Source organism: Protopterus annectens, chromosome 9.part0 (genome assembly GCF_019279795.1).
Source record: "Protopterus annectens isolate FY-2018-M chromosome 9.part0, PAN1.0, whole genome shotgun sequence".
NCBI classification, from domain to species: domain Eukaryota; kingdom Metazoa; phylum Chordata; order Ceratodontiformes; family Protopteridae; genus Protopterus; species Protopterus annectens.
Window position 1 is genome coordinate 470,330,925 of NC_056743.1, and position 13,348 is coordinate 470,344,272.

The 13,348-nt window shown below is 42.2% G+C and overlaps 1 protein-coding gene across 2 annotated transcripts in view; it reads left to right on the top strand.

The window, feature by feature from the left end:
* MAK16 (MAK16 homolog) overlaps positions 1-13,348 on the top strand; it is a 1,440,501-nt gene that overhangs the window by 1,055,221 nt on the left and 371,932 nt on the right. Inside the window, exon 1 of one of the 2 annotated variants that reach the window (XM_044083007.1) lies at positions 5,372-5,631. The exons of the other annotated variant lie outside the window; for it this stretch is intronic. Within the exon in view, the coding sequence (XP_043938942.1) occupies positions 5,617-5,631 (15 nt within the window). The 5' untranslated portion in view covers positions 5,372-5,616. Of the gene's footprint in view, positions 1-5,371; positions 5,632-13,348 lie in introns of those variants that run through there. 2 annotated transcript variants of the gene reach the window in all.

Sequence of the window (13,348 nt, forward strand, 5' to 3'; positions counted from 1 at the left end):
CATTACTACTTGCTTAATGGAAAGTAGTTATACCAGTACTTGCAACTGCTCTGAAGTAGTATCATCAAAATATTTCTCTAAACGTTAACAGCAGTGGAACATCATTTTGAAAAGTGACTCATTCACATGCTGCCTAGTCTACAGAACCAAACAAAAAACAAAACGCTGCAGACCACCAGTATATTCCAAAGTTTTAATAATGCTGAAAACGAATATCTACAAATGACACAGGATAAAATGCATAAAACAACAGTATACAATTATCCAATCCTTAGCGCTTTTGGGTACTAACCCTTCTTCAGATAATTAACAATTTTCCGTAGTAAATATGTAAACCCAACAACAACCAATCAATGCTCAGTAAAATACCTGCCTATTTTTCAGAGAGGGTTTCATCGGAACCAGCTCACTGAGGCCAGGGAAGCTATGCGGCATCAGTTCTAGAATCCATCTAGTCTCCACTAACTCAGTCTGGTTCTTTATGTCCCCACCTCTGAAATTCCTATTCATATTCCAAATAGCCCTAAACTTAAATCCATGCCCCTCATTCTGTTCAATGTGCCTATACAAGGCATTATGTGGATTCCTGGTTCTAATAGAAGATACATACTGTAATATCCTTACTTTGAGCATGCAGTTCATTTTCCCCACATAGAAATTTGTACATTGTTGACATTCAGCTAAGTAAACCACATCTGTTGTCCTACATGTAGCCCTGGCCTTAAAATAAAATTCCTTACCCGTAACTGAGTGAACATACCCCACTGCTCTATTAATAGAGCCACAGGCCTTGCACATTCCACAGGGTACAGTTCCTTCCTTGTTTATACCATGTTTTATTTTATGTTCATTCTCACGAACCAAAATGTCTTTCAAATTTCTATTTCTCCTAAAACCAAAGAATGGCCAGTCCCCTACCAAACCCTTCAAACTATCATCAGTATTGAGTATACTCCAGTTCTTCTCCACTATTGCACAAACTCCACATATGTTGTTACTATAAGTGAACATAATCCTGGTATTTTGTGGCTTATTAACTGGAGTATGTGCAACATCCAATGCCTGCCTCTCATTCTGGTGCCTCAGCCAGGGTCTCATCTTACCTTCCCTATGGGACCCTCTCTGTTGTAAATACACCTTTAACCAATTCTTTGTTATATCCCCTACCCATGAAAAATCCTTCTAAATTTTCAACCTCCTCCTCAAAAACTATATCCTCAGTACAAACCCTAGACACCCTACATAGTTGCCCCTTCACTATATTCTCAAAGGTGAACCTCGGATGCATACTATCATATCTCAGTAGACTGTTTTTCCAACAGTTTTTCCTGTATAAGCTAGTTGAAAAATCCCCCCTACTGTTTTGCTTAATCTTTACATCGAAAAAATCAACCTCAGTTTTAGAGTATGTGGGAGTAAAATGAAAAAAGGAGGTAGTGCTTTCCAGATAGAATATAAAATCTAACAATTGTTGCTCATCCCCCTTCCACAAAATAAACAGATCATCCACAAATCACCTGTATAAGCCAATCTTGTCTAACCATACACTATGTGCTCCCAACACAAGTTGTCTCTCCCAAAAAGACAATACCAAATTGGCATAAGTATTGGTGGAGGGGACAAGACCTGCTCTTAACAGTGATTAGGTGTCCTTAACAAACTTTTGTTAGTCACTCTTAAGTGCTGTTAAAATTGGGTTTCATGGTAGGAATGTGTTTAATATGATTATCTATTTCCCAGTTTTGATGCATAATCATGGTATTCTGTACAGTACAAGATGATTTTCTGAATCAAGTTCCCAGATATATTAACAAATTGGTTGTGATCAGAAACCTGACACTCCTCTGTATAGTGCAAGGAATCCCATTCATTCACCCTGAATTAAGACGAAAGACAACTTTGTTAAGATCCTTTCTAAGGTAAAAAGGGTATTAGCAAAATTTTGTAAGTATTTTTGAGCATTGTTAACATATTATCTTATGTTCGTGCACTATTGAACGTTGATGAGAAGCTAAAATAGTTTTAAAAATTGTAAAACAGTTTTAAAAGTGGTGAAACAGTTCAGTCTACCACACTTATTTTTGAGCCTGACAAGTGATGTGTTTTACAGCTCTTAAATCTGCTATATGATCAAAGATGCACTTTGCTTCTGGCAAGCGTTTGTGAGGCACCACAAAGGGTCATATAGCTTTCAAAGCTGATATTTTACATTCTTAGAGTTTCTTTTCTTTTTTTTTTTCTCTTTCTTTGCTTTTCTTTTTTTTTCTATGTCTTGTAGTTCATCAGAGCAGCTACAGTGCTATTGACTTCAAAGACATATCTGATGGCATTAAGTGGTGTCATATACACTTAATATGTAGCTATCCAAACACATCTCATGGTTAGAAAGACCCCAGAGGTTACTAAATAAAAAGATCACTGGACTAAGATCCCTCAGCTATCTAGGCAAGCTGGAAGCTTTTACCCTAAATCTGTTTCTTGTAAATTCTGCATGCTGATATATGTCTACATTCCTGTGGTTAAGGACCTAATCCTCCCCAGTCTGCTACACCTCAAAAAACAAATAACTCAATAAGCACTCAAACTAAAGGTTTGAATCTCCATCAACAAACAAATAAGACATATTGGAGGGACAGATTTATTACTCAGTGTTTCCAACATCTGTAAAAATCTTCCATTGTATATAAAATAGAATGATATCCTTGATTCCCTTAGGCAAACCCTGATGATTGGATGAACGCCTGTAAATTTATCCTAAGCCAGAAGCTGCCTTACAAGTGTGGGTGGGTACTAGCAAGATGATTGTGGTTATGGACTGATTCTGTCTTGTAAGCTCTGATATCAGAAAATCACATAACATTTTTTTTTATTGGACCACCAAAATTACACTTGAATTTGGGGGAATTTTTTAAACGTGTTTCTAATGTACGAAAGATGCTTTAACACAATGCCTAACAAGTATCATTGTTAAGCACCTCACACTGGAGCCTTATACCATCCACTGCTGGCCACACAGAACAACATAGAGAAATTAAAACAGTTTTAAAAACTGTAATACACTTTGATGACTCTCTCACAAACACATACACCAAAGCGTAGTAGAGTGAATTGTGTAACAATTTTAAAGCCATTTATTCTTCACAGGAACACTTAGGTTCTTGCCAATGTCTGTATGACAGTGGTATGTGATTTACAGCTGTGCTCATGGCCTTTTTGTGTGTAGCTAGACATACATCAGAGAAGCTAAAGCTCCATGTACTACAACGAATTATGACCAGGTCATTCAGAGCACAACATAGTAGTTAAATGTTCTCCAAGTGGCTGTCAAGATGCACTTCTTAGCCTTTGCCCCACCCTTGAGGTGAATTTCTTAGTATCCCTGTCATAAATACCCTATAGCTTGGTTATGATCACAGACATAGCGCTCAACTTCTTTGTTTAAAGATCAGGGACATTTTAAATACTACTCTCACTTAAAACAAGAGGTTTTGAATCATGCATTTTATGAACAATACATGTGAAACTCTAATGCCTGGCTTTACTGATTGATTGCAATCTTCAGTGATTTAATAGAAAATCAAACATTTTACATGGGACAGGACAAGAAATATGAAGCAAACTTGGGGTCAATTGAGAAGTATGATTGGAGACTCAACCATAATCCTTTGTTATTCAATTGCTGATTTTAGCACCAAAGGACCACAATGCAGAAACAGTTAATAATAAGCGATAGAGAATTTTAGACGTAAAAGGAGTTGAACTTAAAGTGTATTGTCCACTTGCTGATGAAAGTGTGACAATTCTTTGAAGTTGGATATAACCTCCTTAGCATATACAATACAATAATATACAATGTGTAATGACAAAGTGTGCTATTTTTGCATGTTATTTTCTTGACATTGATTACCTCCTGAAATTTGTCTTGAAGCTGAAACACACAATGCATCACTACCTAAGTTAATGTTGTCGTATCTTTCGGCTTTACCTGGTTAGGGGTCGCCATAGCGGAACTCCGGTCCGCTAATGATTGGCAGTAAATTTTTACCTGCCGAGTTGCCGGCCCTGACGCACAACCTTCAACGAAAGTACGCCCATTCACGCATGTCTCCACGCAGAAGACACTCTAGCTGAGAATCGAACAGGGCAACGTCTTACTGTGACGCGATAACCCTACCGTAGCACCACCACCACAGACACTTTTTAAGTTAATGTATTGCATCTTTTTCACACAACCGTTTTCAAGTCTGTGGCAGGGCTGTAGCCAGTGAATTCCATTTTGTACTCACAGATGCTTATTGCTACCCACACCCCCTCTACCTTCCATTTAAAAAGTGGTCATATTACTTGAGTTGTTGCCCCCACCCCATCCAAAACTTAACGCGTGTAATATTTTCAGCTGCTTAGTCGAGAGGCATTGTTTTTATAGTTACAATCCTCTCTGTAAGCACGTAATATACATGTTTTTAGAAGCATTCATCTATGGTTATAGACATTATATGGCTTGATAAATTCCCAATGTTTCTAACAGGTTTAGAAAAAACGTATTCTTTAGAGTACATAGAATGACTGGCTATACCGTTTGTTTGAGGATTATAACTGGAAATTAAATTAATTGCAAAACAGGCTTCAGAAAGTGACGATCAGTGTAATACTGAGAATGAAAATGCTTCACGTTGACATTTAATGTAATAACACGTGTTGTATGAATTAAAAGAGAATTATTGTATGTGAACATTGTCATGTTTGTTATAAAGGTGTGTGCACCCTCATATTTCAAATGCAACCTCCTGCATAATTTTTTGTAGACTGTTTAAAAAGCTCGAAGTGCCCAATGGTACCGGGATGGCGGTTAAGACTGTTACTAGAGTGTTGTTTGCTACTAACGTAAAGTCCTTTATTATTAACCTGTTTATTTGATTTTTAGCACAATCATTAGCGGACCGGAGTTCCGCTATGGCGACCCCTAACCGGGAAAAGCCGAAAGACGCAACAAAATTTGATTTTAGCACGGCAGGATGGTTTCTTGTTACAGTAAGTGTTAGTTTAGTTCAGTTATTTAATTGCTGATTTAGCACCAATACAAGCTGTAACCAGGTATGTCAAAATAATACAAGTACATATCTGCACGTATTATAAGAATCAGTAAAACATGAACCAAAATTAATAGATAACAGCAAACGTCTACATCTACTGTTTTGCACGCAATTGCATACCCACTTGTATGTCCTTTTAAAATGTGGCGTTTAATATCGTAATGGATAACGACTGAGTGTATAAATAGTGTGTTTTTCAACTCATACAATTCGTTGACTGATTAAGTGACGTTGTTAGTGATGCAGGGAGCGTCGGGACCTATTTTTCCCTAAGGAAAAGAAAAGGATAATCACGTCAAAACACTTGTGTACAGAATCTAACCACATTAGGCTTATAGCAAAGAATGACGTTGTACTATCTCGCGATAGTCAGATGGGGTTGTGGGATGTAAACTATCATGGCGACGTACTGAAGTTGGCATGTGTAGCAGTAACTGAATCTTGACAGCTAGGTATTGGAGTGTTTTTGCTGGTGAATGGTCTCATTTCATAGCACTTTGATTATCCCCGGGCAGACTTCAGAATGCAGCACGACGACGTGAGTATTGTTAGTATGTAAAGTGTAACTCTTCAGGGGTACTGCTGTTGAAATCAGTGTTGAATTATGTGGTAACGGAATGTTTGTCATTGTTGATTGCATTCTGTCCGATAAATTAGAGAAGATTATACTTTGTAAACTGTGTTTATATTATATTGTCACATTTAAGATAAACTGCTGTCTTTTCATCCTTAATAACTTAAGTCTTGTGCAGTGATCGTGATATTTGACCAAAATATGTATGCTGAGATCCGTCCAGACCTGCACGTCTTTGTGAAAGATAATTAATTTTAACCATTTATAGTCTGTTTTTTTTCTGTTTACTTTGCATTCCTACTGCCCTTGTTATTAGCTTCCTAATTTGTAAATTTATTTAAAACTAGTTGATTGTTTTATGATGGTGTTTTTGCTGTGAACTAAATACTTGTATTCTCATACTTTATAGAAAATACACGAAAGATGACAGCACAGTATTTGTAGTTTTTCCGAAATCATAAAAATAAGTAGAAGGCAGATTACAGGAGCTTTCATCCTAAAGAATAACTTAGACACCCAATTTCACAGAGTGAGTGCCACTGCAAAAGTTGCAGTGGTGAGTTGTAAGGCAGAGAATAATTAAGTAAATTGTTAATACAAGTGAGAAAGTATACTAGGAACAAGTCAGCATTTTGTTTACAGTAGGTCTGGTTAGGCGTGCAGTCTTGGAGTTTTTCAACAGCAGTGATGGAATTAAAGAAGTGGCATGCAGTAACAAATGAAAATGGGGTATCAGTGAAACCAATGATATGCGTCAGTAAACTCCATCCATATTGCAGGTTATCAGAGGTAAGATACCCAGATTTTGTTAATCTATCTACTTGGAATGGATGGACCAGTCTTTTTTTTTTCTGTCTGGTCGATACTAATAGTTTTCATTATTTCAGTGACCTACCTGTCCACATGAGTCTGAGAAACAACACTTGCACAGAAGCACTGCATGAGTACTTGATAGTCTGTTTATACGGTTATGTTCTTCTGGTTTAGAATGAATCTCAGGCTATCTGTAATACCATCAAAATGTTTCTGTGGGGGACTGCATTCCCAAGACCCACACACACCTGTTACTTATGTGTAGTTATTGTGAGGCTGCTGAACCGCAGAATGGGGGGAATACTGTACAGTACTCTAACCTCGGATTTTGTATGCGTTCCCTGTATTCATACTTCCAATTATTACTATGCTAAGCATTACAGTTATGGTCCTTGTAATTTCATTAGGAATCCATTCTTATCTGCAGTAACCCAAGAGAATAAAATTGTGTATATTGGTGTAACAGCTTGGTGTTTCGATATTACAAGAATTTAATTTTTATTTTGAGTTTATCTGGGGTACAGTAGTGATCACATTACACCTATTTCAGTCTCAGGCTGGGGTAAACACAGTTGTGGTGGAGGCAGCATTTTGGATGTTGATATGCAATCCCATAAGTTGTGAAGGGCAACATTTTAAAAGTTTGTATTTAGTTCTATAGGTGTTGGATAAAAGGATGCTCTGAGTGAGTAGAGTGAATGAACTACCACGGTAGGGCTTAACACCCAGCGGTGTAAACCTTGGCTTAAGATGACTGTCACTGTGGAAGTGACACCCCGACCCCATGTGCAAAATGGAAAAAGGAGTTAAGGATGGATGGATGAAGTCAGAAAATAATAGCAGACAATGAGCTTTAGACTTCATATCCTTCAGAAAATGCATACTAATGCAAAACTTGTTGTTCTACCCACTTTCTAAGGAGGTTGGGGATGTATGCATGTGTTATACCTCTTAAGTGTATCGATTTTCACAGAATGCCCTGATTTTTGCCTTATGTTTTTTGACTGTTCTTCATTCCATTTTTTTTGACAATCACAGGGATGAGCTAAGGATTAAAGTTACTAAATAATGACATGCATTTAAGTTTCAGACTTCATATCCTTCAGAAAAATGCATTCTAACACAAATCCTATTATTCTAGCACCTTTCTAAATGTGTCCCTAGTTTTGGGCCTTTGTCCCCAAAATTATAACGTGCTTTGTCCCGATTTCTTGTTCTAAGAGATTTATAGGTGTGTGTGTCAGCGTCTGTGTCAGTGTGTGTGTGTGTGTGTGTGTGTGGGGTTTGTCTGTGTTGTTCGAGCAATTTTCTAAGCTCATGAGTGATATTTATAATCTGTTGCTATTTATTTTAGGCTTTGTCGACCTATTCAAATCTATCAAGATTCAACCCTGTACCCTGATCCTGGATGACTTTAATTACCCTACCATAGACTGGAAAAACTACTCTTGCCCAACACAAATGCCCAGAGATTTCTCTTTTTTTTTTTTATCGTTGCAAATGTCTTGGAACAACTAGTTGATACTCCCTCAAGAGGTGATAATATCTTGGACTTGGTATTAACCAACATGAGTAACCACTGCAGCACCCTACAGTGTCATCCTCCCTGGTAAGATCCAACCTTAAAGCATTCACTTTCGAAGGCACCATCTCCTCTGACCTCCTCCTAGCTAGGGTCAAACAAAAAAGCTTTTCCAAAGATGATTACAGCCTCCTGAGGGATGGTATAAACAGCTTCACAGCCCCCCCCCCACTATAGTAACCGGCACCAATGTCCAAATCTGCACCAAGGAACTGTACGAGCATTTTTATAGCTGCATGGAATTAGGAATACCTGACAGGACAAAATCATCCTCCGCAAGAAAGAGTAAACCTGTCTGGTGGACATCTGCAATAAATAGTCTAAAACAAAAAATAATTGCTGTCCAGGACCAAGAAGGAGCAGGTGCCCAATTGCAAACAATCTCTCCTTAGCCTGAACAAGCAAGTAAAAGCACTAGTGAAATCCTCTAAAGCCAGCTTCAATTCCAAATTGGCCAAATCTGTTGGAGACAATCATAAGGCCTTCTTCACATATGTCCGCAATCTCAAAGATAGCACCCAGATTTGTTCGGAACTGATGGTCAAGGACCACATACACAAATGCTGTATATATAGCCAATCTATTGGCTGACACATTTAGCGAAAACTTCTCCCCTCTGCCCCCCCCCCATCAGTAAAATCAGGACATACCCAGTGCCTGCCCCTCACCTCTAAGAAAGATGTTATCACTGCCCTCTCAATGGCAAAAAAATACAGCCTCTATGGGACCCGATAACATCCCAGGCTGCATACTACATGAACTTGCAGCACCATTAGGCACCCTATTCAACCAAAGGCTGAGTTCTGGCTTTGTCGCAGCTGAGTGGACAGCCACTGTCATCCCTTTACACAAAGGTGGAGCATCTACTGATCTGGGAAATTATTGACTCATCAGCCTAACTAGCCTGATCTGCAAGCCAATGGAACGGATTTTCATGGACCTCATTAACAGGGACATTGGCAACCTCTAAACACTCGACCCCACACAGTTTGGCTTTGTCAAGGGGAGGTCATGTCTGCTAAATATGGACGACTTCTTTGAGACAGTCACCAAAGCTATGGACAAGGGGAAGAGTGTGCACAACGCCTACCTTAACCTAGCCAAAGCCTTCAACACTATTCCCCACTTGGGCATAATAGATAAACTCTCTCAACTAGGCATCAATCCATATGTTACCAGATGGGTAGCAAACTGGCTCACTGATGGAACCCACCTAATCAAAATAGAGGAAGCCTCTTCAAGCAGTAGACCTGTAACGAGTGGCATACCCTCAGGGATCGGTCTTGGAGCCTCTGTTATCTGGGATATACTTTTCTGAGTTGCAGGCCAAAACCAGTGGGCTATGACTGACCAAATTTGCAGATGACTGCAAGCTGGGCGCAGTTATCAATTCCCCAAGTGATGTGAACTTCCTCCAAGAGGGTCTGACCCAAACAAATGACTGGTGCCAGAAACATGGCCTCCAGCTGAATACCAAAAATGCGTCATCATCCCCATTGGGGAGAGTGACATCCCCATATATTATCACATTAATAACAAACATTGTAAGTACACAATCAATAATGAGGGATTTGGGCACCCCGGTGGATAGCAACCTGACTTTTGACGACCATATTGTTTCCATTGTTCAGAAAGCTTTTGACATGGCCCACCTCATACATAAGGTATCTCCAGGGACAAACTGGTAATAACACCCCTGTATTCTTCCCTTATAAGGCCAATTATTGAGTACAATTCCCTCTTTAGCATGTACCTCGCAAAGCACATGCAGCAGCTGGAGACACCACAGAGGTTCCTCACCAGGAGAATCCAGGGCCTGAAACATCTACCCTACACAGGCTAAAAGCCCCGTCCCTGTACTCTGGCTAAAAGCCCTGTCTGTCTACATTTTATACAGACTCCTTAGAGGTGACCTCTGTCTGGCATACAAAGCAATCTCGGACCCCACATTGAAGGGAATGCTGCATATCCATAAGTCAAGCTCCACTCGAGCAACCCCTACGTAAGACCTCAACCTGGTCTGTGATATCAATAGGACTTGTTGGTGGGACAGATTTGTTTCCCAGAGACTCCCCCCATCTGTGGAATAGACTCCCTCTCCTCGTCGAGCAGAGTACCTCATCCCTTTTTAAGAACAACCTGGATAACTGGATGGAGAAACAGAAAATACAGCCCTGGGATTCTACCTTGTGTCCCTGCTGGACAGGGGCTTTGAGTGCTGACTTGTCTAAACATGGGCTAAACTCTTTGCTAGGCTTATAAGGGCCTCAAGGCCAATAGCCCAGTAACCTCCAGTGATCCTACAATTTCTTATACTAAGAGATTGCGGGGTGTGTGAGAGAGTGAGAGTGAGAGAGAGTGAGAGAGAGAGAGAGTGAGTGAGAGAGTGAGTGTGAGAGAGTGAGTGTGAGAGAGTGAGTGTGAGAGAGTGAGTGTGAGAGAGTGAGTGTGAGAGAGTGAGTGTGAGAGAGTGTGAGAGAGTGTGAGAGAGTGTGAGAGTGAGTGTGTGTGAGAGAGTGTGTGTGTGAGAGAGAGTGTGTGTGTGAGAGAGAGTGTGTGTGAGAGAGAGAGTGTGAGTGTGTGAAAGAGAGTGTGTGAGAGAGACAGAGTGTGAGAGAGAGTGTGTGTGAGAGAGAGTGTGTGTGAGAGAGAGTGTGTGTGTGAGAGAGAGCGTGTGAGAGAGAGAGTGTGAGAGAGAGAGAGTGTGTGAGAGCGAGAGAGTGAGTGTGTGAGAGAGAGAGTGAGGGAGAGAGAGGGAGTGAGAGAGGTGTGAGTGAGAGACGTGTGTGTGTGTGTGTGAGTGCGTGTGAGTGTGTGAGTGAGTGTGTGTGTGTGAGGTGTGTGAGTGTGTGAGTGTGGAGTGTGAGTGAGAGTGTGTGAATGTGTGAGTATGTGTGAGTGGGTGAGTGCACGTGTGTGTGTGCGTGAGTGAGAGTGAGAGTGAGAGTGAGAGTGAGAGTGAGTGAGAGTGTGCGAGTGTGAGAGTGAGAGTGTGAGAGAGTGAGAGTGAGAGTGTGAGAGTGAGAGTGAGAGTGTGAGAGTGAGAGTGTGAGAGTGAGAGTGTGTGAGAGTGAGAGAGAGTGTGGAGGGGAGTGGGAGGTGAGAGTGAGAGAGTGTGAGAGTGTGGGAGTGTGAGAGTGTGAGAGTGTGAGAGTGTGAGTGTGAGAGTGTGAGTGTGAGAGTGTGAGAGTGTGAGAGTGTGAGTGTGAGGGTCTAAGAGTGTGAGTGAGAGTGTGTGAGAGTGAGTGTGTGAGAGAGTGTGAGAGAGTGTGAGAGTGAGAGTGTGAGTGAGAGTGAGTGTGAGAGGTGAGAGTGTGAGAGTGTGAGTGTGAGAGTGAGAGTGTGAGAGTGTGAGAGTGTGGAGAGTGAGAGTGTGAGTGAGAGTGAGGTGAGAGTGTGAGAGTGTGAGAGTGTGGAGTGAGTGTGAGAGTGTGAGAGTGAGGTGTGAGAGTGAGAGTGTGAGAGTGAGAGTGAGTGTGAGTGAGAGGAGGTGTGAGAGTGTGAGAGGTGTGAGGTGTGAGTGAGAGTGTGAGAGTGAGAGTGTGAGGTGAGAGTGTGAGTGTGAGAGGTGTGTGTGAGTGAGAGTGTGAGTGTGAGGTGAGGTGTGAGAGTGTGAGAGTGAGAGTGTGTGTGAGAGTGTGAGAGTGAGAGTGTGAGTGTGTGTGTGAGTGTGAGTGTGAGGTGGAGAGTGTGAGAGTGTGAGAGTGAGTGTGAGAGTGAGTGTGTGAGTGAGAGAGAGTGAGTGTGAGAGGTGAGAGAGTGTGAGTGAGAGTGTGAGAGAGTGAGAGTTTGAGAGTGAGAGTGAGGAGTGTGGAGTGTGAGAGAGTGAGAGTGAGGTGAGTGAGTGAGTGTGTGAGAGTGTGAGTGTGTGAGAGTGTGAGTGTGAGAGTGAGAGTGAGAGTGTGAGTGTGAGAGTGAGAGTGTGAGTGTGAGAGTGAGTGTGTGAGTGTGTGTGAGAGAGAGTGTGTGTGTGTGAGAGTGTGAGGGTGAGAGTGTGAGTGAGGGTGAGAGTGTGAGTGAGGGTGAGAGTGTGAGTGAGGGTGAGAGTGTGAGAGAGAGTGAGAGAGTGTGAGTGTGAGAGTGAGAGTGTGTGTGTAAGAGGGTGTGAGTGAGAGGGTGTGAATGTGAGAGTGTGAGTGTGAGAGTGTGAGTGTGAATGTGAGTGTGTGAGTTATTGCGTGTGAGTGAGTGTGTGTGAGAGTGTGAGTGTGAGAGTGTGAGAGTGTGTGTGAGTGTGTGAGTGTGAGAGAGTGAGAGCGTGAAAGTGTGAGAGAGTGAAAGTGTGAGAGAGAGAGTGTGAGAGTGAGAGAGAGAGTGAGAGTGTGTGAGAGTGAGAGTGTGTGAGAGTGTGAGTGCGTGAGAGTGTGAGTGCGTGAGAGTGTGGGGGTGTGTGAGGTGGAGTGTGAGAGTGAGAGTGTGAGAGTGTGTGAGTGTGAGGAGTGTGAGTGTGTGAGGTGTGTGTGAGAGGTGAGTGTGAGTGTGTGAGAGTCTGAGTGTGTGTGTGAGAGTGTGTGAGTGAGAGTGTGAGTGTGAGAGGGTGAGAGTGTGAGAGAGAGTGTGTGTGAGTGAGAGAGTGTGAGAGAGAGTGTGTGAGTGTGAGTGAGAGAGAGTGTGTGAGTGTGAGTGAGAGAGTGTGTGTGAGTGTGAGTGTGAGTGAGAGAGAGTGTGTGTGAGTGTGTGAGTGTGTGTGTGAGAGAGTGTGTGAGTGTGAGAGTGTGTGTGAGTGTGAGAGTGAGTGTGTGCGAGCGAGTGTGTGGGTGTGAGTGCGAGTGTGTGTGGAGAGTGTGGTGTGTGTGTGTGTGAGGGTGTGTGTGTGCTTGAGGGTGTGTGTGAGAGGGGTGTGTGTGTGAGGGTGTGTATGTGAGAGAGTGTGTGTGAGAGAGAGTGTGTGCTGAAAGAGTGTGTGTGTGTGTGAGAGAGTGTGTGTGTGTGGGGAGCGTGGTGAGCGCAGAGTGTGTGTGTGAGAGAGAGTGTGTGTGAGAGGGTGTGTGTGTGTGAGAGGGTGTGTGTGTGTGAGAGAGGGTGTGTGTGTGTGAGAGAGGGTGTGTGTGTGAGAGAGGGTGTGTGTGTGTGTGCGAGAGAGGGTGTGTGTGTGTGCGAGAGAGGGTGTGTGTGTGCGAGAGAGGGTGTGTGTGTGTGTGTGTGTGCGAGAGAGGGTGTGTGTGTGTGTCTTTGTGCGCAAGGCAGAGAGGTGTAAATGGGGAGGGTGTGTGTGTGTGTGAGAGAGGGTGTGTGTGTGCGAGAGAGGGTGTGTGTGTGTGTGTGAGAGGGTGTGTGTGTGTGTGT